Here is a 23,076-nt window from a genome sequence, read left to right as displayed (position 1 = left end):
TTGAAGAAAAAAAAAATTCAAACCTGTCATAGTATTATTTTCTTTCTTTTTAAAATCTTTTTTTAAATTATTTTTTAATGCTTTTAAGTGGTTGTACACTCCTAAGATAACAACAGATTGTACATTTTCCATAGTTTTGCCTGGCAGCACTCCTTACTCTAATTTATACATTTGTATTATCTGCTCTGACTGTAAATGCATTCAGGCTTTTAATCCACCAAAATTTTAAGATCTTAAAAAAATTGTTGTGCAGAAAATGAAAGGCCAGCATTAACTATCAACATTCATTCTTTAGCCATGCCTTTATTGGTGTGTCTGTGTTTATATGGTACCACCCTATATAATATTTGTAATGCCTACTTTGTTGACATTGTTTTGGGAGAGAGGCAAAAGTCTCTTTAGTAAATATAAAAAAGAAAAAGAAGGAAAGAACCTCATACATTAAAATTTCTTTAAAATAGAAGAACTTAAAAAAATTATTGTAAGTGACATCAGATACAAATTGAAGGGAGGCTCATTGTGTGTTCTCTACTACCATTTTGAAGGTTTCTTTTTGAACTAATAGTACTTTAAACTTCAGAGTTGGCTGGGGTTATCTTTTTTTTTAAATCTATTTCTCTGTCCTCAAGTTTTTCTTTCCATGAGAAAAAATGACACAAAATAAAGGTCCATAAGGCTTTTGCTACTACTTAAATTTTAGTTCAGAGTCCATTACACGTTTCAGTTACAGATACTTGGTTTAGCACCAAAAATAGACTGTCTCTCCCCACCCTTCCCACCACCACCATCCCACCCATTCCCTTCACCCTCTGTGAGTGGAATGAGACCAACAGCCATTATAGCCTTAAAGAAATGACAAAGCATTTTCAAACTTGCGATGTCCATTGACAATGTTTTGGTGCATTGCAGTAGAACAGAGCTCTTATCCAGGCTCCAGTAAGCATTTTCACCTGCTGGTAGAAAAATGTCTCTTCTTTTAATATTTTACTGCTAATGGCATTGTCACATCACCAAAAATATATGTAGAAAAATGTTATATTTCCCTACCTGTGTACTTTATGCTATATTAAAAACATCTCGTGAATCTAAATTCAAAATGCATCCAGGTTTTCCAACAACTCTAATTAACATTTAGCAATTAGTTTGGACTCATTCTCCAAACATATTATTAGTTCTCATGCAGTATTACATTCATTAATGTATATTTTCAGATATCAAAATCAGTAGCCTCTTCCACAATTTCATATCTTTAATTTCTCCTATCTTAAAAGTAAGTTTTAATGAAATGATTTCTTCTATGCTATAGCCTAAAAAGTTATCCAGTAATGTTTAATTATATTTACTTATCTGAAATGTATTTAAAAATAGCTATTCACATCAAGCTTTTAAAAAGTTTTGATGATGTTTGTACAGAAAAAAAATGGCTGAATGGTTTTAGAAAGTTTGCTCTATTACGTAAAGTGATGTTGCCAGAGTCTGATTTGTTTCACAGTCACTCAGGATCACCATTCAGGAGGGACTTTATTTTTTTCTTAGAAACATAAAAGCAACCTTATTAGAAAGTAGGTTAAAAGATTGCTACATTTGGAATGATCTTAAAAAATTTAGGCTTAAGTCCTCAGTAATGTACATTTCCTAGTTCATTAATGCAGAAATACTGCACATAGATTTTAATCTTGGAGTTAATAATAAAAGCAATTTTCACTAAAAATATAAAAACTGTAATGGTAGAATCATGATATTGCATTTAGCTCTCCCACAAAAAGTCACTTTATTACTTTCTTTTGACACTTATTTTCATTCTGGGATTAATTTTACTATATAAGGGCTTCTTAACTATTCTATTAAAATTTCTATTCAGAAGCAATAATATCTAAGAGTGAATAATAGTCATGTAAATCATTATTTCATATTAATGTAAAAGATTTTGTAAGTTCTTATGAATTCTGCTGACATGCACAATTGTGAAAAGGTTATCTCTCCGTTCTATAGTGATATGCGCTGGAACAAAGGAACCATTCTAAAAGCATCAGTGGAGTACATCAAGTGGCTACAAAAAGAACAACAGAGAGCCCGAGAATTAGAACACAGACAGAAGAAATTAGAGCAGGCTAACAGGCGACTTCTACTTCGGATTCAGGTTTTTATAAGAATGTTGCCATGAGCCACATAGCTTACATATGACTCGACTGTCATCAGTTTTCTTCATTGGTCTCATTTATTTTTTCTCTTATTAACAATTATTTTTTCTTTTGAAGGATAATTTTACTGCTTTTTAGAAGTTCGTGAATTGGGTTGTTTCAATTAGGTTTTGACTAGAAATCCAGGATCGAGATAGCTGAAAATGTATACATGTATATACACATATATGTGCATATATGTGTGTATGTGTGTGCGTATATATATACACATATATAATGACAACAACAAATTACAAAATGCATAAAATATAACTCATTTCATAAGTGCACACATTATTATCCTAATCAAATAATAATACTAAGTAGAACATTTGTTTATCTAGATTATATTGGACATTAAATTCTTCCCTCCTTCTTTCATTTCTTTCCAACATTGCTATGGATTTCATTGCCTCAAGGCATGTTGTGCCAGTGTATATTAAGTCACTTCTCATCTGTTCATATAATCCAAAATATCAAAACATGGGCTTTTATAACTCTCAAGATTTTTTAAAAATGTGAGTATGCTTAGCACCAGGTAAAACATTTACTGTTTCCATGAAAAGATCCTGCATTTATGGTGAGAAATTAATGAGGAAGAATAAATAGATGACTTTCTGCTATCTCCAAATGGCTGTATTGTAGTCTGAGCCACTATGGAACCATCATCAGTCATAACCTTTGTAGAACAATGAGACCAAACTTAAAAAAAAATCTGAGTAATTTTCTCAGAGTTATTTTTCATGCATCAGAAATGTATCAATTCCATTATTTGCAAAGATTATTCATAATTTGTATTACTCTTCATTTTAAATGCTTGTTAATATTTTGATTCTATGTCTGGCTTATTCTCTAGTGTGAAATCCAATTTCAAAGACATTATTTAATGATTCTCGTTTGAAATTACAGGAACTAGAAATTCAGGCTCGTACTCATGGTCTGCCAACCCTGGCTTCACTTGGCACGGTTGATTTAGGTGCTCATGTCACCAAACAGCAGAGCCATCCTGAGCAGAATTCAGTAGACTATTGCCAACAACTGACTGTGTCTCAGGGGCCAAGCCCTGAGCTCTGTGATCAAGCTGTAGCCTTTTCTGATCCTTTGTCATACTTCACAGATTTATCATTTAGTGCCGCATTGAAAGAGGAACAAAGATTGGATGGCATGCTATTGGATGACACAATCTCTCCATTTGGAACAGATCCTCTGCTATCTGCCACTTCCCCTGCAGTTTCCAAAGAAAGCAGTAGGAGAAGTAGCTTTAGCTCAGATGATGGTGATGAATTATAAGAAATAAACAGACCCAATTCATCAACTGGAAAGCAATTCTATGCTAGTGCTATGCAATTATGCTCTGTGTTTCATATGTTGCTTTCGCTTATTTTTTTCTTAAAGGAATGTGTTGTTCATGAAAAACTGATAGAAGCAACAGAAGAATTCGCAGGAAGAAAAATCATAGTGTTAATGAATTATTGAGGGTAAAAAAAGGTGTTTTCTTCTTTGACTATGGACTCCAAATCCACTTAAATTCTGTTTTCCTGGAAAGAGGTACAGCATAAGAAATAGCTCTTTATTGATGTTTTAAAAGCAGCGACTTGGTGGTGTACTACTGGAACTAATGACTGCAAAGTGTTAAATGACTGAAATATACAAACAGTTTCTTAGTTACTCATTTCCATCTTCTCTTCAACTTTCACATCAGTCTTCAGGAATCAAGATAACATATCTGGTGGTCATTGCCTTTCTCCATTGTCTAGTAGACATGTCTAAAGTTCAAGCTTTATAGGAGAAATAAATGTATAATATATTATCTGTCACTTGTGGTTGAAAGGCAAATCTACAATAAATGTGAGAATTTTCCACAATAAAATATGGATAACTTATAAAAACATTGGTTACTAAAATTAGATCCTCATTTTATTGTAGTTGGTTCAATTACACTAATTCTAAAAGCATCTATGCATATTTATATCTCTAGTCTCTGTTCAGGAAAAGGAACATATTGAGTATTTTCCTCAGGAATATGGACCAGAATTGTATCCCTTCACACAAACATACACCTACACGTATGCACATAATTCAGGTAGTAGATGTTCTTTTGTTTTCTTCATTCTTCTGACTGCATCAGAATCACATTCCAAATTCTCTTTTCTTATTAAGAAGAGATGTCAGATCATCAATTTTAGTAAATAAAATATTAAAAAGTCCCCCTAAAAGGACAGTTTTCAGGACTTAAAACTTTTTATCAGTATTGGACAGAAATCAATTAGTTGTTGATTTGGTTTTGCTCCAAATGGATAAAATATTAAAAATTGAATTGCCAATTGACAAAACAGTTATTAAAGCAGAAACTATTTCTTATTATTTTCAATTCTGAGAGGAACGTAAGGTTCTATTTCTATAAGCACTTAGAGTGTCCTATGATCTTTGGTTGCACTGTTAGCATTTATTGTAAGCACGTATAACTATGATGCTTCATTTATATTTTTATCTCTTGCGCTTGTCTTAGGTTAGGAAATTAAGTTACCAAGCACGTTGCTCTGTGCTGGACCTCCAAGAGTGATCATCTGATCAATGAGTATTCATGGAGGCATACTCAGAACTGCAGTGAGTCCTGAGAAAATGTAGAAGAGTTGAAAAAGATACGGTCTTACTCCTAAGGTAGTTAATGAGAATGCATGAAAACAAAAACAAAAGATAGAAGACATATAGAATAAAAAATCTAAGCATAAGCTGTAAATACAGAACGTCAAAGAAAATGAAAATGAATGACAAAGTTTATGGGAACAGCAGAATTTGACTTCTCTTTGAAAGGCGTTAATTGAGTGAAAGTGAGGGCATATAAAGGCATAGTATCAACCAAATGATAAAAGTGAGAATAATAGGGGAAGTATCTTTATAGGACTTTCATTAGAAAGATCTGGATGTCCTAGAAGATGTCTGTTGGGGAGATCTGAAGTATAAGACTGACGACAGGTTGTGAAGGCCCTTAAAAACTATGGTGAAATAATATAGTATTAATATAATAGAAACAAATATTTTTAGTAGCAGGGGGGATGCTAAAAACTAAAATATATATTACTAATGAGTGAGATGTAATCTTTCATGAATATTAAGCTTTGGGATGAATTTTGAAAGGATCTTTTAGTTACTTCTCACATGGAAAATATGTCACTATAAAATGTGAGACCCTAATGCTAATAAAAGTAGAAAAATAGTAAATCCTTATGGTATAATAATTATCTCAGGCTTAGCTTATATCATTTGCTCAGATTTTGGAGAATTAAAATAATTTTATTGTTTGACATGGAAAAATAATTACTAACTTCTGGGTACAGTCATTAAAGCCTGATAGATAAATTCACCTGAAATATGCCATGTGAAACAGCTATTAGAAATATCTTCTCAATAATTTTCAAGAAGATATTACATACTTTTAATTTTATAACAAAATTCCACTTCATTATCTGAGTTGATAATTTGATTAAATGTTAAAAATTATAGATAAGGAATATATTTTGGAGTTCATGGAAAACACACCAGTTTATTAGATAGAGACTGGCTTTGGTTCTCATTTTATCTACTCTTCTCATTTCTTCATATTTTGAGTAGACTTGCACCGATTATGTCATTACTCAGTCATTATTTTCCATTCTGTTAAGGTACAACTACTGGGCCCTGAAACCTATCCTTCACCATCTTGGCTGAGATAAGGACTTGGCACAGGATGATAGAGCCTGGACACAAGAGATATGGAGAGGGAACTGATATTTGCTGCTACATTCAGATTATGAGATGTCAGGGAACTGTAAAATGGGTAATGAATTTTTAAAGAGAGTAAAGAGTTCTGCTGTGTCCCAGTCAACTGAAATAGATTAAAAATTAATTAGATGGTAGTTCTTAACTTTTTAAGGCAGATCCCTTGAGAATCTAGTGAGTTATAGACCCTCTCCCTAGAAAAGTATAGAACTGTTTATATGGACAATAATTCACATGCATTCAGAGATCTTAGGGATCTCCTGAATGTTTTCTTGGATCCCAAGTAAAAAATTCCTGAATCAGGTCTCTTAGGTGTGCAGTTAATGTCATGTATAACAATGGGGGGACCCCTGCTTATCTAAATATAATTATCCCAATCCTAATAATGATGAGGTTGCATAGGAAAGTAATAGTGTACCAAAATTTAGATTATTCACTAAAAAAGTTGTTCATTTATAAAGTAGTCGTTTTTCAAACGACTGAGTCCCCACTCAGCAAACTATGCCTTCTATTTATTATATATGGGTCAGTTTCACTATAATAACTGAGTGTTATAAACATCTAACCATAACATTTTGAAATGATGCAAATAAATTTCCAAACAAAAATAATGTGAATTTAAAAGCAAATTATTTGAGTATCTAAGAAACAAGATAGACCCCTAGAAAAATTTATGACTGGCTAGGATATTTTTTGCAGAAACGAGATTTTTCATAATAGTAAAAGAGGCATATTGTTTATCAAATAATACTGTCACAAAAAGCATCAACTATAATGGGACTATTAATACATAGTATACAATTATCCGTTTTCATTTAAAGATTTAATTCATAATTACAATTATAATAAAACTTCCTTTAAAGTAAGACACAATAATTTTATTGTTTTTCATTCTTTTTTCAACAAAATATCCCATCCAATCATTTTTTGTATTATTAAATTTTGGCTGCTTTTTCATGGATTCACATTAAACAGCCCTTTCCAACTTCCAATTATCTTAAAATAATGATGACCTCCTGTGAGTAGATATAGCTCTTTACAATTTTTTTTCTTTAGTGCCTTTTCTTCTTGAATTTTTCCTATATCAAATGGAGAATATATGTACAGATGGTATTTTCTCAGTTTATAGGCATATCAGTGACCATGGCTTTCTTTATATAGGTTTTAAAAAAGCTCCAAATAATAAATAGCCAGATGAGCTGGGGACATTGAGAAATAGCCTTCCTCTTCCTTTTTCAACTCATTTTTTCCCACCTACATGACTGTAAATCAAATATTTAATAGCTCTTACTTAAAGAAATAGATACAAAGAATGTCTTGATTTGGTGGGCTCATTTACCATAATGTCATGAGGATAGTTAGATTTCACAACTTTAAAAGGAATATATTTTTATTTTATTTTGAAAAACTGAGTCATATAGGAATTTTCTTATACTTCAAGGTATCATGAAAACGCTTTTTTCCTGTTTGGATATTGTGGAATTTAAACATTCAAATAAATAAATGGCATAACTAAGTGTTCCAATTTTTTTTTACAATGTCTTTGACCCTATTCAAACATTTTAGGTATTTACTGACCATCTGATATGTAAGATGTGGAATAAAACTGGAATCAATTATTTCACTGTGTTATCAGTGCAAGATCAACCATCTGGGTTTCTTAAAGACACCTGAAGGATTGAATTTTGTTTCAGTTTTGATAATGGCATAGTCTCTATGTGCTACATGGAATTACATCATTTATCCCTCCAGTGCCCCATATGTTGATAAGTATGTCAGTTTGACTTAGTATACATATATACAGAGATTTCATTACATTTACCTAATAAATACAAAATACATTTCGAGTGTTGCTGATCTCATATGTTACATGAGCCTCCTGTAACCATAGTGCATTGATGTTCCAATATTGTATTGTTTGTATGAATTTTAATTTGAAAACAAGGAAACAATCCAAAAGCAGAAAAAATAGCTTTTCTTAAAATTTTCAGTGCTACATTTTCCCTCTGAGGTCCATAGAGAATTTGAATGTATAGGAGATTATCCGAAAACAGCTATTTTGATTAAAAAATATATCCCCCAGGATTCAACCAACTTAATGATGAAATACTATTGTCTACTGCTTTATACATAAAAGGGAACTTTTTATCTGCTTGTAGAGGGATTTTTATGTGTATTTCTGCATAATCAGATGATTTCTATTGTGTTTTCTACTGATGAAATTCCCTGTAAAATGTCTTTTTCTTACATTATCCAACAGGCATAAAGAATAACAGTAAAGACTTTTGTGTTTGTAATACTACCTCTTTTATCCCTGCACTACTGTTTTATTGCAAAAATTCTATATTTTCAACTGTATTTTTTTCCACAGAAATAAATTTTGTTTTTGTGTTAAAGCTGGTAGTTTATGTAGCAAACAAAATATACAAATAAAAGAAGAGACTGATTTTGCTGAAAGAATTATATGTAATCAAGAAGTTACATATTGTTCTTTAAATATGATACTGAATTTTAAAAGCAAACTAAATTCAAGAATCTTATCTAACAGCATAGCAGTTGCTTATGGCATACAAGGCTAAAATTGATTCTGCTATTTAATCTTAGTAATTATAATGTAGTTAAAAATCTTTGACTTTAATAGTGTTTTACATATACAAATAGCTGAAATAACATTCCTATAATTTTAATCTAACATTGGTTAGATCAAGAAAACATTGTTAATATAATAAGACTGTAGAATTTGTAATTATTGCTATTTTTCATTTTTAAGAACAAAGTAATGTGTCTTATTTTCTAAGAAAATGGAGAACTTTGGTGTACTTTAATACATACATGAATCTTTGTAAAAATACCTTAAAATGTACCAATATTTTCTTTGCATATATTAAATGAAAGACTATAATTATGAAATGTTTTACAATTTTTGTTCTGCCTTTGTATATAGACTGCACTGGAAAACAGAGAATGTGGGTTAATCATTTGAAAGGATATTTAAAACAGTCACCAGACATCACAGCTGACAACTACTCACTACATAGTCCATGCTGAAAACGATAATTCAATATTTCCCTATTAATGAAAGTAATTGTTACATTCTTTAATATGGTCTCCTGCCATCTGCTTCACCATGCTGTTATGGCTTTGATTTATGGAAAATATTTATCAGAATGTTGCTAAATTGCTAACAGGCATGATGGTAGCAGTGAAATCACTAAGAAACTCTGCAAAACCTTTTAATATACTAGATGGTCCCCAGACAATCTAGGATAAATAGAATACTGTATTTTAATATGTAAAACATCTTAAAACTGCTAATTGGTATTGACTAGACCTATCCTTTGATAATGAAATTAATAAGGATTTCAGTTGTGTTAAGACTTTCTAATATTTAATACCATGTTTATGAATTTTTCCCTCCATACTTTATTTTAAAATACTAAAACAGGACTGCTCAGAGTTAACCATAAAGGGTGGTATTCTATGTTCAAATATAGGTTCTTTGCTTAAAAAAAAAAAGTAATATCATATGAATATTTTTCTTAAAGTATTATCAGTGCCCAAAATACTGACCATTATAATAATCTTTGTATAGAAAGAATAATCTAATACAGGTAAAAATAAATCAGGATGACTTTTCTTAAACAGTATATAGGCTGAAAATATGGATGACTGAATGGTTTTGATACTTGATTGTTTATTGTATGTGTAGGTACATCTGTGGTGTGTTTGGGCATACATATGTGTGTCCATGTGGGAGCTTATTTAAAAAGTTTTGTAATTCTTCAATATTAGAAAAGACTGCATATAAGAATGTGTTCTTCTTTGTTATTCTTTTTTTGGCCCTAGAAAAATCCTTAAGCTAAAGAGAACATGTTATTCTTTATTGGAAAATACATGTAGCAAACACTGAAGCTATCTCCAAATCTTTCCTATTAGAAACACACACACACACACACACACACACACACACACACACACATCATACATCATACCCATTACCATGAGTTGAGTTAAAAGGTAGAAAAGATGAAAAAAGTTGTAATAAGTTTTAATATTTTTAGTAAAATAATATTTGCAGTTATAAAACATTAAGATCTAATACAAGCATTGATTTTATTGACCACCAAAAGGAAGATTAAAACCCCCTAAAATGTTGTTACTGTCACCTGCAGAGTTCTAGCTATGTGGTAATGAAGTAGTAAAACACAATAAGGCTTATTGGTTAAGTAATGGATGCCTATCATGTTAAATATGTATCAGTTTCATTAATTGGCAACCATAAGACAAAAGTATTACATTTGAGATGGTGATGATTTTGATAGGCTCGACCACATTGTGGTTAAGTATATGATTCACGTAATAAGAAAAAGGTGCCTACAGGCTATTGTTCCTAGCATGGATTAAAATTTACATATTGCTTCTCCTTATGTCAAAACATCTGGTGCTTGCAAATGCTAACATTTTGTTAAAAAGTTTCACAAGCCAGGAAAAGTGGATTGGAAACACTGCATGTGAGTCATTCAAGCATTATAATAGAATAAAAGCTATATTCAGAAAAAATTACATTGCTGAAAAACAATACTATAGTCGAGATTATAATTTATTTGCTTACACAAGTGAAGAGTGATGTTGTGCGTATGTGTAGAGAAAAAATATTGCTTGAGTTACCTGGTTATCTCTTAAGAAATAGTTATTTCATATATTTATATGGAACAAGCAGGCCTGTAAGTTCTTCAAGACTTTGCAATCACTTTTAATGTTAGAAGCAGTAGGTAGTTGTGTAAAATCCATTGTGATATTCCTAAGGACAGGAAATAGGAGATATCTGAGGCATTATTTATTCTAGCATTAAATTTCTATTTATTCATTGGTAAATATAAAAAGTAGAATTGAGATGTAGATTTATTACTTTTTCCACACAGGTCCCCAGATCAATAAAGAAAGTCAGTCATGGCAACTCCCATATTCATCTGGCCTTCTGTTCTTTAATCTAACAAGGCTACTCAACATTTTCCTACTTTGAAGGCTTTCCCTCACCACCCCAGTCAACAGTTAACATCACCATTGTCTTTTCTGGCAATCTCAGTCAGCTGGTACTTAAATTCTATCTTTGTATTGTCAATACATACATTACCTTTCTCTCTAGATGGATGGGCACTGGAGGCAAAACATATACCTTAGCTTTCTTTTATTCTACATCACTTAACATGCGTAACATGCTATTTTCTTAATAAATAATTAAGTGATGGGTAATTTTAGGTAAGGAAAGTATGCGAGTGCCAAATTCTTCAATCAGATAATGAAATGGTGCTCACTCAAGGCTGGTGCTCACTCAAGGCTCACTCACCATTCATTGAAATGTTTACCTTTCAATCTTTCTTTGCAATTATCTCTATTACAGTGAGATAGGAATTTTTGTGTTCTTTGGGCTTATAACTTTGAGAAATGAAAATAACACTAACTTTTGCAAAACTTGATATAGAGAATATTCCTATTCTAGAATCATTCATTGATTCACTTACTGTTCCTTTAATGAGCATCTCCCAAGGAACAGTGGTTGTTGCTGAAGAGAACATAAAAAACAAAACTCACTGAAATCTTCCAATAAGGTTTAGTAAATATGATGGTAGCAGAGCTAAGGGTATTATGGAAGCAAACATTGGTGCATCTAAACCAGTCTCAGGGAAACGGGTACCTCAAGGCAGAGCAAGAGCTAGCTTGGTACAGAGGGGAGGTGAGAGAGAGAGAAGGGGGAGAGGTCCTTTAAGCACAAGCATCCAATGAGTTCACAATTATTCATTCAGGGGGCTCATCAATGGTTTTAATACCCTGGGGTTTCAGAAGATTTGATTTATTACTTTAAAAAGGCTCTTAGGACACAAAACCCAGGTTGTTTTGTGTACTAAGGAAAACTCAGGAAAGGGGCACTTTGTCAGAGGACCTTTGTGTCACTTCTCCTAGGCAGAGTAAGAGAGTGTATATTTCAGTGTGTGTCTAAGTGTGTGTGGTTCACTACATCAGTGAACCAAGCTAGTTTACTGCTACCCTTCCCAGCTAGTTTACTGTCCCTGTCCGGGATAAGGGTTTTTTGTTGTTGTTGTTGTTGTTTTTTCTTGTTAGTTTTAAGCATGTAGTAAACCATATGCTTACAGCTAGCAGTTTGCTCTTTTAAGTACCTCTCCCACACTGTCTATGAATGCCCAGTAGTACTCAATAACACTTTGCCTCTTTAATAGCCCACGTATATCATTTAAGAAACCCAGTATGAAAAGAAACTACATAAGTAGAAAATTATACTATATTATTGGATAGGAAGACAAAGGTATCAGTTCTCCCTATGTAAATTCATACATTTTATGGGTATAAATAGAAATGCCAATAGGTGTTTGTAAAGAAGACAAGTTGCCATAAAACTTTATAAAGAAAAATAAGCAAATAAGAAATAAAAGAAATAGCTGAACAAGAAGTGTAATGAGAAAAGTCAAGGGCTACCAGACGTTAAAACATATCTTTTTTTCTTTTTCTTTTTTTTTTTTTTTGAGATGGAGTCTCGCTCTGTCGCCCAGGCTGGAGTGCAGTGCCGCGATCTTGGCTCACTGCAAGCTCCACCTCCCAGGTTCAAGCCATTCTCCTGCCTCAGTCTCCCGAGTAGCTGGGACTACAGGCGCACGCCGCCACGCCCGACTAATTTTTTGTATTTTTTTTTTTTTTGTAGAGACAGGGTTTCACCGTGTTAGCCAGGATGATCTCTATCTCCTGACCTTGTGATCCGCCCGCCTCGCCTCCCAAAGCGCTGGGATTACAGACGTGAGCCACCGCGCCCGGCCTAAAACATATCTTAGTCTCACTAACTAAAAATCTGTGGAATGGGAAATGAATAAACACTATGTTGAATAGGAGTGGTGAGAGAGGGCATCCCTGTCTTGCGCCAGTTTTCAAAGGGAATGCTTCCAGTTTCTGCCCATTCAATATGATGGTTTATTTTTCTAATCTCCTGTTTCGTTCTCTTCATTCACCCATAGTATTTTCTGCAATGTTGACTTTCAAGTCTGTTTGGCCAGCAACAGTTGTAAGTTTCTTTTTTGAAGACAGCAAAAGCAGAAAAAATAAATAAATAAAACAGACAGGCGGTATTTGCATTTATATTTTGGGGAGATTCTTAGAAATAACTAGATTTCCGCCCTAATACAAACATTAGCTTTAACAGCCTTGTGGTGGAATAATGTTCCCCCAAATATGGCCACATTCTAATCCCTGGAACATGTAAATATGTTACCTTACATTGCAAAGGAGACTTTGCAGATGTGTTTAAATGAAATGAGAAGTTATCCTGCATTATCCAGGAGAGCCTAATCTAATCACATAGAACCTTAAAAGCAGAGAATAATTCCTGCTGTGATAAGAATATGTGACCTTATCATTCTCTTGATGCCCAACACTCAGCTGAGAGGGAAGTAGTTATGTTACTTGTCACCATCGCAAAACTAGATCTAGGACTAAAATCCCAGGTATCCGGGTTTCAGCTGAATGTGCTATTATGCAGATTTTAGGAGCTCTGCCTCACTCTAGAAACAGCTGATATAGGGCTTACAGTGCAATTATTTCTTCAATGCAGGTTTCCTGAATGAATATGACTTAAGTTTGATGGCAGATAGAGGTGCATAGTAAATAATTAGTTCAGGATTTTACAGCCTAAACATGAGGAAAATCACAAGGCCTATATAGACTGGGGCTTTAAAGCACTGAATATAGAGTGATGGGGGTCATATGCCTAGCTTATTTGAGGGTGCAGTGGAATCGTGGTAGACTTTGTAGACCACTGGAGAGAACATGAAGGAGATGCTGTTATGGCTGCTATAACAAAAATACCATGACTGGATGGTTTAACAAAACAGAAATTTATTTCTCACAGTTCTGGAGGCTGAGATATCCAAGATCGAGGTGCCAGAAAATTTAGTGTCTGGTGTGGGCCCACTTCCTGGTCCAGAGGCCACCATCTTTTCATCATCCTCAGTTGGCAGAAAGGGCAAACAAGTTTTCTATGGCCTCTTTCACAAAAGCACCAATTCCATTAAGGAAGGCTCTGCTCTCTTGCCTTAATCATCTCCCAAAGGCACTATCTCCTAATACCATCACCCTGGGGGATAGGGCTTCAGCATGTGAATTTTGGAGGCACACAAACATTTAGTCTATAACAGATGGAGACTGCTCATAGTAGAGTTGGTACTGAAGACCAGGGGAATGCGTATGGTCTTGGAAAAGGCAAAAAAGAAAAGGATGTTTAGAGGAGCCAAGAATGAAAGGGAGTTAAGAGGAGGGGAAAGAAGGGAAAAAAAGGAGGAATATGAGCGAATAGGGGAGTGGCAGCAGGAGGAAAAGGATGAAAAAGTGAAGACAAAGATAAACAAATTCAATGAAAATACCTTATCTGGTTTCTTTAATTACTGAAGTGAGGAATGAGAAAAGTGGTTTTGAATGACTTTTTGGTTTTCAACTTGTATTACTCCACTCTAGATATTATTGTTTTCAGCAACTTTTCTGAGTAACTTTGCTCACTTTCAACATTTTTTTTTTCAGACAGAGTACATTCACTTAACAAGTAAGAAAATGCAAAGCATTTCCTGGGATGAATTTCTTGAAGACTGTCAGATGTCATTCTCAGGCAGTATGTAATATTTGAGAGTCCTACAGTCTTTGTTGTAAGGCAAACTTAGTTCAAGTCCTTTCTCTACAGTTTAAGGGGCATATGACTGTGAGGATTTATTTCATCTCTGTGCATCAGTCTCGTCATGTGTAAAATGGGAACAAGTTTAATAACCAGCATAGTAAATTTTTGCTGAGGATTAGTAAATGGGAGAAGGTGCATAAAGAATTTAGCATAATCTCCTGCATACATTTAGTACCCCATAAATATTAGCTATTATAATTACCATAAAAAATGAGGTTCTGGGACAGGTGTGGTAGCTAACACCTATAATCTCGGTGATTTCGGAGGCCAAGGTGGGAGGATTGTCAGAGTCTAGGAGTTCAAGACCAGCCTTGGCAACATTGTGAGACTTTGTTTCTACAACTATTCAAAAAATTAGCTGGGTGTGGTGGCACACGCCTGTGGTCTCAGCTACTTGGGATGCTGAGGTAGGAGGCTCACTTGAGCTCAGGAAGTGGAGGCTACAGTGAACCATGAATGTACCACTGCACTCCAGCCTGAGTGACAGAGCAAGAACCCATGTCAAAAAAGAGAAGGAGGAGGAGGAGGAGGAGAGATTCTTCTTTCTATTGCCATTTCTTATCACACGTTTATTTATTTTTTAAGTGAGATTCTCAGAGGCACGTTGTTTCTGTAGTTTCTAATAATGCATTGCAGCATTTCTTTCTGCCTGCCTATCTATTCATCCATCTATGCATCCACTAAACAACTTCCTTATTACAAAAAAGTTAAAGTGCATAAGATTAATAAGATTGCACTATATTGCATAACCCAGAACTGCTTCTAGCTCTAAGTTATTTGCACTTTTTGCCACAAAAGGTGGTATTTGAATTCGGTGTTAGACATTACTATAGACACAGGGATATGGTAGTTAATAAGACCAAGATCTTGCCCTCCATTAGCTTACATTTAAATAAGGAAGATAGGCAATAAACAAATAAAAATTAGTAAATGGTAATTATCAGTAAAATTGTACTGAATTATCTTTGTACCTTTGTTGAAAATCAATTGTCTATATATTTGTGAGTATATGTCCAGGCCCTCTATTCTAGTCTATTCAACTCTTTAATTAACTTATGTCAATGCAAGACTGTCTTGATTTCTGTATTTTATTAACAAGCCTTGAAAGCACATAGTTTAAGTTCTAAAACTTTTTTCTTTTTTTAAGGTACTTTACATTTCTACATCAATATCAATTTTAGAATCAATTTTAGAATCACATCAATATCAATTTTTGCAAATAGACAACTGGAATTTTAGTTGGAATTGTTTTGAATACATAAATAATTTCAGAAGTTGCAACTTAACAATATTGAGCCTGCCAACCCATGAAAGTAGGTCTCTTTTATTTAGTTTCTCTTCAGTCTCCCTCAGTCCTGTACTTTTTGGTGTATAATTTTTTTGTCATATTTATCCCTGAATATTTCATATTTGATGCTAATGTGAATGGTATTTTTATTTCAACTTCTCATTTTTTGTTTCCAAAATATAGAAATGTAATAATTTTTTATAAATTTATTTTGAGATATGCAACTTTGCTAATCTCACTCACTAGTCCTAATAGTTTGTCAGATATTCTACATACATGATCATGTTGTTGATGAATAAAGATAGCTTTAATTATTCCCCTAAAATGTGGAAGCCTTTTATTTCTCTTCCTTTTCTGGCTAGCTTTTTGGCCAGAACTTACAGTACAAGTTGAACAAAAGTAGTGAGAGCAGACATCCTTTCTATTCCTGATCTTTAGGGAACAAATATTGTCTTCCACCATTAAATATGTTTGCTGTAGGTCTTTCATAGATACCCTTTAATAGGTTAAGGAAGTTTCCTTCTGGGTTAAATATTACACCAACATTTCTTGACTTAAAATGTCATTTATTATACCACAGTTTCTGTTGGCCAGAAATCCAAACATGACTTAAAGCTATCTTTTGACTGAATCTCTACAAGTTTGCAGTCATCTCAAGGTTCAATTTGGAAAGCCATTTCTTAGCTCACTTGCATGGGTGTTTTGTTCTGGAATGGAGTTAGTTTACTTGGAAATAGTTTGATCCTTTTGGGACTTGCTTTACAATTTTTTGGAATCTGGGGCAGTGCTCAATTGTTTTCCACTATTGAGGCAAACCTTTCTAAGTACTATACACAAAGCCTGTGAAGAATGAAATTTTGTTTGTTTTTCAGTTTGGCTAGTGGAATAGGCACTATTCCCAGTCTTGCGTCTGTTCCACGGATTTTTTTTTAATCTGATCCTTTCAGTAGTACTTCCCTCAACTTGGATAGTTGAAGCACATGCATTAATCAATACTCTGCTGAATACTCAAGAGAGGCCCTATGAGATCTCTGAATTTCTCTCTTTGTCCAGTTCTTTCCTCTTTAGTACTATTTTTGTAAACTTGACCTGCTTTTGTCTCTCCAGATTCTTAGCTCTGTCTCCTTAATTCGAGAAGTCTCTTGAATTCCACTTAGGTTACCCTCCTTGTACTATGGCGCTGAAACCGTCTCAAGGCAGTGAGCTGGGGCAGTTACGAGGCTCACTTCATTTTTATTCTATCTCGCATGGACCACTTTTACTTCCTGATGTCCAGTCTCTTTCCAGTTGTTTCTTTTTCATATGTTCTATCTGTATCTTAAAATATATGATTAATACTTCAAGTGGGTGCATAAATCAGTTTCTTGTATTTCAACTACAGAAGCCTGTAACTTGCTTTTTAAAGGCACATACAAGAAAGAACATTAACATATAGCCCTCAAAAAAGAAATACATGTGTTAAAAACAATAAGTCTTAAAAATAATTTTTTAAAGTGTGGCATGGTTGAAAAATAATTTGCATTTTCCTATATATGCAGAGAAAATTTTATTTTCATTTTTTATAAATGCTTTTTCTGCTGAGTGCATTGGCTCTGATACCTGTAATCCCAACACTTTGAGATGCCAAGGACGGAGGATCATTTGAGCCCAGGAGTTTCAGACCAGATTAGGCAACATACTGCAATCTTGCACTATTTTAAAAAACAGACAAACACAACAACAAACACAAAAACCTTTTTTCTTTACCATGAGCCTCCACCTGTTAGAACCATACGCAGTCAGATCTACCAATGATTAATCTACTTTTAAAGTTTGAACATTCTGTCTGTTCAAATTTTATTTCATGATACCTGGTCCTGGACATGATACGGCAGCTGAGATTAGACTTGGCTTCCCACTGTAAATAATAAAAAAAAATTAATTAAATGAAACAATGCTTTGGAGCATTGATAAGCTTCCAAGATACGGTTACAATTTTTGAGAAGAAAGTCCAAAAAGTGAGTCCTTCATTAAGAAATTAGGGAAATAGAGGCCAAGCGGAAACATTGATTGGGATTTGGAACTGACTGACAACCAGGATTTGGAGAGCATAGTACCAGATAAAGATACTTACATACTGCAGATAAAGATACTTACAAAATCTGCATAAAATCCCTCTCAGGCCCTTAGCTGATGCCTAAGCTGTACATGCACAGAGCAAGTCTCTGGGAAGCATAGCATAACACATTTGCTAGGAGGCCAGAGAACTGAGCATAAATTTCAGAAGCAGAGAGTATTATAAATAAATTAAAGTGCAAGTCCAGATAAAGTGGAGAGTTCTTAGTAAATATCTTAGGATTGTAGTTGAGAAAGTCTAAGCCCTAGGAGGAAGAAGTATGCCCTAAGAGTTATGATGGTTCTGTCGTAGGAGTAACGGTAAAGCTGAATCATATTCACTTTTAGAAATCCTAAAAGCAACATTTGACAGCTGCAATTTCCCCTCCAAAAATTTAACATTTTGCAAAAGAAAATTTCATACTCTTCAGAGGAAAATAATATAATCCAGATTTTTTCTAATATATTTTTCATAAATTTGAAATATATTCCCATATCACCAAATATGTAAAGGGGCGAAAAACAATGTTGCTGGCAACCAAGAAATTCTTTATAAAGTCAGTAAGAGCAAATTCAGGAATAACCCTAATGTTAGATTTAGTGGAAAAAGACTTCAAAGTAACTGAGATTCCTATTTCAAAGAAAATAGAGAAAAATAAAACCAAAATGAATTAAAAAAACTTCAGTGAAGAATTAGAACTTGTAAATAAGGATTAAATGAGTTTTATAGAACTGCAAAATGCAACATCTAATTTTAAAAACATGTTGAATGGGTCAAATTGCTTAACCTCTACAGCAGAATATAGGATTAGCAAGCCTAAGAACATGCCAGTAGAACAATATTAAAACTGAAGTCATAGGGAAAAAATAGTTGAAGACACCTAGGGAAAAAAATGCTCGAGATGCACGTGACACACTAAAAAGGCCCAATATATGTGTAATTGAAATCACAGATGGAGAGGAAAAGATCATGAAACCAAAACAATATTTGAAAAAAATGAAGGCCAAGTTTTTTCAAAATCTGATGGAAGATAATATTTGAAGAAATAAAGGCCAAGATTTTTCTAAATTGTATGAAAGATATCAACTCACAGAACCACAGTGAACCCCATGAATACAAAGAAAAGCTTTCTCTCTGCACTATGGTCTTTGATCTTTAGACTTGACCCTTCATATTTTAAGTGTTTTGAAAAAGATCCTTTCTCTCTCAACAAAGCTTAACTTTCCAAATATTTTTACTTCTGCAAAAAATACTATTTTGGATTTGAAAACTAAATAAAAACTTTTCTTCCTCTTTCTATTTCTGGGGTAGCAATTCTAACATTCTCACAAGCAAAATGAATGCCCTTCTAAGAGCAGAAAAGAGAAAAATATCATTATTAAGGTTAAACAATATATTATGCTTGTTGAAATCTCAAATTTAAAGATATATGAAAGATGAATATAGGTATTAAGATGGCACTTTTATCACTACTTAGGAAGTGTAAATTGTATATACTCAAACCACATGGCATTGTATATCAGAAAACTTTGAATACTTAATACATTTGACTCTCATTTTATTTATCTTAATATTTCTTGAGGAAACAGTTCCAGGTACAAAGATTTGAAAGTATGGTTATTCTAACCTCTATTCCAACAGTAGCAAAATATGAGAAACAACATAAATTTCCTATAGAGTTGAATGATTAATCATTCTTATTTTGAAAAAGGATACAGTTTAAAAAATATTAATTATTTTAAAACTAAGTGTGTTATATATTTAAAATTATGTGTATTATATTATAAATGTGTATTGTAAATACATATATTCACATATACATATATGTATATAACATATATGTACATATAATCATATGTGCAAAATATTATTTATTTTAAAATTGTAACTGAATGATATAATAATGCTAATATTGAGTACTTTTGGCTGCAAGACTGTAATACAAAATTATTTTCTTCTATGCATGCTACTGCATTTCCCAACATTTCTGCAGTGATGGACATCTCATACTCCTCCCTTTTATGTACCCAGAATTTCTCACTTTCCTGTTCTTGTGCCTTGACTAAGCTCCTCCAGGATGGCCATCCTTTTTATCTCTGCATGCTAATTTTACCTCATCTTAGAATCTAGAGAACCTCTAGCTGGAAGTCATCTTTCTCATGTCTAAACTGTTATAGCACATTATTTCTACCCATTTTAATATTTAAATAAATCAGTTCTAGAGTTATTCCCAGAAAAAGGACTTTAAAAATAATCTGTGTATTATTTTATATCTATATTTATTATTTTATACCACAATACCTGCATGCGGTACATAATTCTAATGGTATTTCAAATGTAATCACTACCTTTGTAAATAAATGCAGATAGCTTATTAGTAAATTATTCTATTTTCTTTTGAAAGTATGAGATTAGAATGAATTTGTTTCTGTGGAAAGGGAAATATAATAGCAAAAAGCCTAAAATGAAAGGACACGACTCTGACAGGTGATGATCCAGATAAATAATTCTAGAATGCCTGATTTTATTCATGGGAAACTAGGGGTAAGCCCTGATGTTTATGGCTATTGCTGCTCATTGCCTGAGACAGAAAGGTAGGAGGTGCTCAAGTCTTAACCTATTTTAGAATTTGATGAGGATTGACCTCATTTAGGGAAATTAATCTGAAGAACCCAAAGTCCCACTTAGAATATTCTGAAATTACTTGTGTTATCCCACTATATGTTATTTTATTTTAGTTTCTTTGAGAAAAAATAACATTTAAAATAATAGATGAAAGAACTGTGTTGGCATCAAATCGGGCCATCTGGTTTGGTTACATAGATACATCCACTAAGACAATTTACTCATAATAACAGAAGGATGCAGCTAAAAAAGACAGAAGACTGGAATTCCTCTCCATCATCAAATATGTGCCCAGAATAGTTGAAGAATTGCCATTATCATTTTATCCCACCAGAAAAGAAATATTTAAGTCCACATTATTTCAGAGCTTCAGAATGGCTATGTATCTACAAAAACCAGTCAGTTCAATGGAAAAATAACTTCATTATTGTAATATTTTTAGAGAGCATTAACAGGTTGATTGACCTTTTACACTCTTCGGTTTATTTTTAGAGCATCATATCACATAGTAATTGTGGTGTTATTTCTCTTTAATTTTGTACTAATAAGCTTTATTAATAACCCATATGCTAGTAGCCATATGCAGATAGTATTTTGTGGTTCTAACAATTGGGTAATGTATGAACTGCCAGAATATGCTCTAACTATTATGGTTTACTCTCAGAGGACACAAATCCTTTTTCCAGAATGACAGGTATTCTACAACCCTGGATTTCTTATTTTATCCCAAAACACATCTTCTTGCATAAGAGTAAAAGAAGCTTATAAATATCAAGAAAAATGACACTTCCATATACGTGTTTTCTAATACTTTATCCCCAATTACAAATAACAATACGTGCATGTGGTATATAATTCTAATGGTATAATCCAGTCTTAGTGTTTTACTGCCATTCATAAACTGCTTCAGCAGAACTACTTGTGATTTATAGCATCAATAGAACTCTTGAAATTACATCCTATATTATGTTGTAGGGCATGTATTGCCCTATACTCTCACATGCAATGTCAGAGACAGAGGGAAGGAGAAATGGAGAATTGTGATTTCACTGTAAATCAAAGGCTAAGTGTTGTTTATGAGCACTGGGATTTTAGCACATGATATCATTTTACTTTTTTCCCCCTTATAGCGGTTAACCTGATGCAGGACAAAAAATACAATCAATAATTATTTACACTTTAATGTATTTGGCATCAATAAGTAAAGTCAAGTACTAAACACATACTTTGTTTTCTTACAAATTAGTCTTTAATTTTAAAAATTGGTTGGATATTTACTGTATGCATGGAAAGAATATTTATAGATGTTTGTATTTAACTCAATGCCATGTATACATTGTAAGCACTCTATAAATATTTGTTGACCTTCCATTAGTTTTAAAAATAAAGTTCCCAAATTAAATGAATTTGTCTGTTGGTATTTAACGAAGAATGTAAAGCAATGAAACTTGCATTTGAGAAGCTATCTATAGTCACCAATAAACTTGTTCATATTTAATCTGGATTTTATGTTCTAACAAGAAGAAAGTCAGACATCCAAACACAAAAGTTGAATTTAGAGGAAACAGTAAAATCATTTCATGACCAAATATTCAAAGTATTACTATCATCTTTATTGTTATGTTTTAGACTTACAATGACAATTGAGTTTTTCAAAGCATTTTAGGATAGTTTGACCTTGATTTTTCACTGCATAAAGATGTCTTTTTACCCCAGATTTTCCCCCCAAAGTCTGAGTCTAATAATGAACTTAAGTAGTTAGAGATAAGAGCAATCATTTGTAATTCAAATGTGAACATTTCATCTGAGCATAACCAGATGACTTACCTGGGGTAAAAGAGTGTAGGAGGCAGACAAAATCAGGGGGAAGAGACAGAGAAAACCAAAAATTTTTGGTCTTGTAACCATCACTTACTTCAGTATATACATAGAGAGGTGTGCCTGCTTCCTAATGAATATTATCTTGTCTATTCCATTTATGATAATTTATGTGTACGGTGAGGGGATTTGATATCTCTAACTCCTGTTCATACCACATCACTGCAGCAACCGTGCACAATTTCTATCAACAAAAGATATATACATAGATTAGAAAAAGTCATGTCAAAAAATAGAATCTCAAGCCCATTTGGATTGAATTAATCCCTAAAAAGACTGTTAAAAAAATCAAAGAAGTAGATAGGGTTATTTCTACATTCTATGTGTCTAATATTTACCTGCAGGCATATAGGAAATAATTCTTAAATAACTATGGCTACTTAAAATTTACAGAATTGAACCTGTGCAGAGAGCAGTTGATCTTAAACTGACACAAACCAGATAGTCTCTAAACGTTACTCTAAGGAGTTTTAAACTGACTCTGTTAAAGCTGAGGTTATTTGCCTTGGGGATGCCTAATGGA

General features: G+C 33.1%; 1 protein-coding gene across 4 annotated transcripts in view; it reads left to right on the top strand.

Moving 5' to 3' along the window:
• Window positions 1-8,849, top strand: part of TFEC (transcription factor EC) — a 222,012-nt gene extending 213,163 nt beyond the window's left edge. For 3 of the 4 annotated variants that reach the window (XM_030825681.1, XM_030825680.1, XM_004090204.3), the window contains 2 exons: window positions 1,993-2,140; window positions 3,090-8,849. In XM_030825681.1, the coding sequence (XP_030681541.1) occupies window positions 1,993-2,140; window positions 3,090-3,470 (529 nt within the window). In that variant the 3' untranslated portion in view covers window positions 3,471-8,849. Of the gene's footprint in view, window positions 1-1,992; window positions 2,278-3,089 lie in introns of those variants that run through there. The other variant, XM_030825682.1, reaches the window with a different exon arrangement.
• The last annotated feature ends 14,227 nt before the right edge of the window (window positions 8,850-23,076 follow it).

This window comes from Nomascus leucogenys, chromosome 13, assembly GCF_006542625.1.
Source record: "Nomascus leucogenys isolate Asia chromosome 13, Asia_NLE_v1, whole genome shotgun sequence".
NCBI classification, from domain to species: domain Eukaryota; kingdom Metazoa; phylum Chordata; class Mammalia; order Primates; family Hylobatidae; genus Nomascus; species Nomascus leucogenys.
The sequence above is the reverse complement of the archived record's forward strand: the minus strand, read 5'-3'. Positions and strand labels throughout refer to the sequence as shown.